The sequence below is a fragment of the Oryzias melastigma genome, linkage group LG16, assembly GCF_002922805.2.
Source record: "Oryzias melastigma strain HK-1 linkage group LG16, ASM292280v2, whole genome shotgun sequence".
Taxonomy (NCBI): Eukaryota; Metazoa; Chordata; class Actinopteri; order Beloniformes; family Adrianichthyidae; genus Oryzias; species Oryzias melastigma.
The window spans coordinates 5,273,953-5,278,328 of NC_050527.1; the positions used below are offsets into that span (position 1 = coordinate 5,273,953).

At 35.3% G+C, this 4,376-nt stretch overlaps 1 protein-coding gene across 1 annotated transcript in view; it reads right to left on the minus strand.

Moving 5' to 3' along the window:
• Positions 1-4,376, minus strand: part of gsk3ab (glycogen synthase kinase 3 alpha b) — a 15,817-nt gene that overhangs the window by 8,584 nt on the left and 2,857 nt on the right. The window contains exons 3-5 of the mRNA XM_024267838.2: positions 1,603-1,790; positions 1,422-1,505; positions 102-212 (exon numbers count right to left, since the gene is read on the minus strand). Coding sequence (XP_024123606.2) covers positions 102-212; positions 1,422-1,505; positions 1,603-1,790 — 383 coding nt within the window. The remainder of the gene's footprint in view (positions 1-101; positions 213-1,421; positions 1,506-1,602; positions 1,791-4,376) is intronic.

Consider the following 4,376-nt stretch of genomic DNA (forward strand, 5'->3'; position numbering starts at 1 on the left):
AAATAGTCATGAATGATCCTTTTCAAGAATTCAGTGGAATGAGTTGTTGATGACATCAGGAGCTCCGTCAGCAGTATGTAGGACCCACTGTGTCTACTCACCTTAACATAGATGATGGGAATCGTGGTCTTGGCCTTATTGAAGTGCCGGGCCACCCTGTACACGGTCTCTGGGACAAAATCCAGCACAAGATTCAAGTAAACCTCGTCCTTCTGTTGGGAAAGAAACAAAAAAGGAAGAGGGATATCAAAAATGGCATCGAGGTTAAACCACATTAAAAATATGCATAAAAGTAAATGTCTTGAAAAAGATCATAATATAGTTGTTTTGGTTTCCCAAGCTGACTACAAAGGTGGCAATGAAAACACGTTTAGGTGTTGTTGAAGCAACAAGTAATTTTTTCCCTTTCTGCACATTAAAAATATATATTTTTTTGGTGTCATTTCTGATAGCTCAGCTTTTAACAGCTGTATATCTATACATACAACTAGTCCAGGGTGTTTCCTTTAGTCATGCACTCTCCTGCTAAAAAGACGCAATTCCTGCATAACATTGAAGAGTGAATGTCAGCACTACAGGTAAGCTCCTGCAGGTGTGTAAACATAAAGGTGGTGGTCATTTACAGTGTGTGCTTGTGTGCAAACTATAGACTTATATATGATAGACCAATCTTTGACGTCACCTATAGGATTGTGAATGGAGAAAATTAAACCTTTTAGTCTGTCAGACATTAACTGGAGTTTGAGCCGCTTAGATGAACAACATTCAAAAAACTGGGTGATTAGATGAAACAAATAAGGAATAAAGGGATCAAAAAGCATAATTTCCATGAACAGAACATTAAAAACATATTCTGTAAGTCATTTATATGAACTTTTGAGTGGGGAAAATACCCTGAACTGAATAAAGCTTACCTGTGGAAATGTTCATTACTGCAGATAATGAAAAGAGGGTTTTTTGTAAATATTCACAAACACTAATATTTTGCCGAAATTGAATCCCTAAAAAAATTGCTGTCCATTAGCTAACCAAGCATAAAAGTAAGTCAAATTGGTGCATATTAGGAAATGTCCTACAAAGGGCAATTTGAGATTTACTGCATACTTTTATAAATGCTAAACAGATAAGAAATAATGAAAATGTTCAATATTACTCATTTAATAAACACCATGCTTTTAAACCACTCTGAATTGGTATTTGAAAAGTATGACCTAAGCATGATTTATACGACTTCTGCAGATGAATTTAGCCAATTATCTAGCACCGATATAACTTTTATCATCATACTGTACTGGTAGGACAAAGATCATCCCGTCTTTCACACTCCCATGAATCACTAATGAAGCATGCATTAATTGCCTGGGCGAGGAAAATGGCTTTATCTAGATAATGCAAAATTCATAAAGCCAGTGCATACACACCTTCTCTCCATTGGAATAGAAGAAATAGCGTAGCCTCACAATATTACAGTGGTCCAATTTCCTCATAATTTGCAGCTCTCTATTCTATAGTGAAAAGAAATATGAAGCAAAGTTAGTTTAATCTAAGGAAGTGTAAAACATTCAATCTTGTAGAAATCTACACACAAAAGTCTAAACGTACCTTAAATCTTTTATCTTGGAGGACTTTCTTAATGGCCACCATCTCTTGCGTGTCAATGAGGCGTGCCTGGTACACCACTCCAAAGGAACCATTTCCTATAACCTTTATGTCGGTGTAGGACACTTCCTGTGGGCGGTCAGGGCCCTGTCCGGGTGTGGCTACCACTGTTGTCACTTTTCCACTGTCTCCTTTGAACAAAGCACAAAAAAAATCGTTTTATTGCTTCTTAGATTTTAAACTGAACATATTATAGACAAAAATGAACACAAACAAGTTTGTAGGCCATTAAAATGACCTTTGAGATGGCTCTCGGGATACACTCCACCTGGAAATCCCTATTAATATGTAATGCATGAACATGAAAGGTGCAAGATGCTTCATTAATTCCCTGATACTACAAGCAATAGAAATCTAAGCTTCTGCATTTATCATGTGTAGCAACAGGGAACAATCAAAATGATCAGAAACAAATTATCAAGCAGTTGTGAAGATTGAGCTTTAAAAGGAGAGGATCTACAAGCATCCCTCTTGGCCTGATAAAACACTAAACATCTTTCTTTTTGCTGTGAAATTCACGTTTTATTTTTATATAAGAGCAGGAACCTTATTTCTATTTTTTATTCTATCTCATATTTTGTTGAGACAGACCTCGATTAATCTGCGTCTGTATTCCTTTTCCAGCTAAAAAGGAGCTTTTTCTTCCATGTTTATATCCAGAATTTAAAGTCATGCCAAGCCTGTATCATCTTTTAAGACATATTTACAGCAAAGCAGCAGGAGCTCATTAGAAATTTGCCTTTGAATTGTGGGCAGAACTGTTGGTGCAGAAGATAGCTCTGTTAATTTCCCATCAGCCCTTTGTTTACACTCTCACCTGTTAGCTTATAGCATCTCATGAGCCCAAGCTAACATAAAAGTTGGCAAAAAAAAGGCGAGCAATATCAGGAATGACAGAAACCGAAGTACAAAAACTATTACAATACAACTCGGTTGCTTTGAAGAAGGGAATTTAGAGTCTACAGGCCCTAAATAAATGAAAACCTTCACTGTCATGAACTAAACTGCTGTATGTTTTTGTCAGAATGGCTGAAAAGCTGTTCTAAATTTTTGATCAAATCTGATCATTTTCATCTGCTACAATCAAAAGAGCAAATTTTTCTTTACATTATGAAAAAACGTGACAGTGAACAACACAAGGGAATATGGGTGGAGAGAGATACAGCAGTTAAAGGGGCCAACTGCATGGAGCTTTGTCAGGACTTGTAATGACATTTTCTTAAATGACTTGTCTCAACAAGCATCATCTGTATTTTTAAAAGAGGTTCTACATTTTAAAATAAAATCAGAAAAGATAAAGTTATTGCTTTCTCAAAAGTAGCTTACATATTAACTAAATGTGATTCTATAATCAGAACTATGTACTTGTTTTATTTTTATTACAAAACTCTATCACAAAGATTTTCATACAAAGCTGTTTGAAGGTTGAAAGTATCCAATAGTCTTTCCACGTGATTAGCCTAGATCTGATATGATCCCTCCAGTCAGCAGGAAATATTCAGCAGTGAGATCAGTCTCATTGGCCTACTGCAGCTCCATAACACAATGCTGTGCGGTATTTAATTCTAGTGTTCCTTACGCTCTTTAAACAAGTCAGAGCGGTGCCTGTCATATGGAGTCCTAAAGAAAAAGAGCTCCATTCAATTCTGAGTGAATAGTTTTGGTATGCATGATGAATACCTTATTATGAAGTGATAAAATTCATGGAGTTTCACTGCAGCTAGTATTTTAACCATTAGCACTATTTTAGCAGCCGTCGGTGTCAAATGGATGCACACAAGGGGGAGAAAATATTTTTCACCCGACATCTCTAGAATGTCACAGATCTTTTGTGAAAGCTAAAGACCGCATTAGCCTTCTTTTGTATTTTCATTATTAGAAGTAGATCCACACAAGAAGTCTAATAAGATACAATTCTTCGACAAAAAAGCCCTCACTGGTGAATTTATTTAAAGCAGGAAGTTCCTTTACCTGATGTGTCATATGTTTGTGACCAATAATACGAGAAATCCAAAACAGTATTCAAGTACCGGTAAGCATTCTTCCTCGACCTGTCATTACCGTAACTGCTGTTCAACCGAAGGTAAACAGTGAGATGATGCATCTCTGGGTGTTAAAAAGACTATTTCACTTGTTTCTAAAAAAAATTAAGCCATCACAAAAACTGGGTGGATGTCTGTATGCTAAACTACTCAAAACTCCAACACAAACTGAATGGAACGTTTCCAGGAGTGGATGGATTGAATTAAATTAATGATCAAAGCAATTGAGATGATAATTTATAATAAAACAAAAACTGATTGATGGGTGTGAGAAACAGTAAAAAAATGGATTTAACTAAATATGGATTAATGAAATCTGTGGATCAGTTTATATTAAAAGCTATATATTGTGTTTTCTCCAGACAAAAATACTTTTCATGCAAGATTTTCTAAACCCTTTGATGAAAGCTTTGTTTAGTTTAGGTCTCTAGCTATCTAAATATTGTTTTGATTGAAAAAGAAAGTTGGATTTCAATGGAAATGTGAAAAAGTTCAATCAAAGAAAGATTAAATAATGCTGAATCAAACATAGAATTGCTATATAATAAATTTAAATTGATTTTTTTTTTCATTTGAGCAGTAATAGAGCAAAATTATCTTAACTACCAGATCTAAAAACCAGATAAGATTGGCTTTAAACTTAAGCTGTTCTGCTCCAGAGCACATCAGACCATA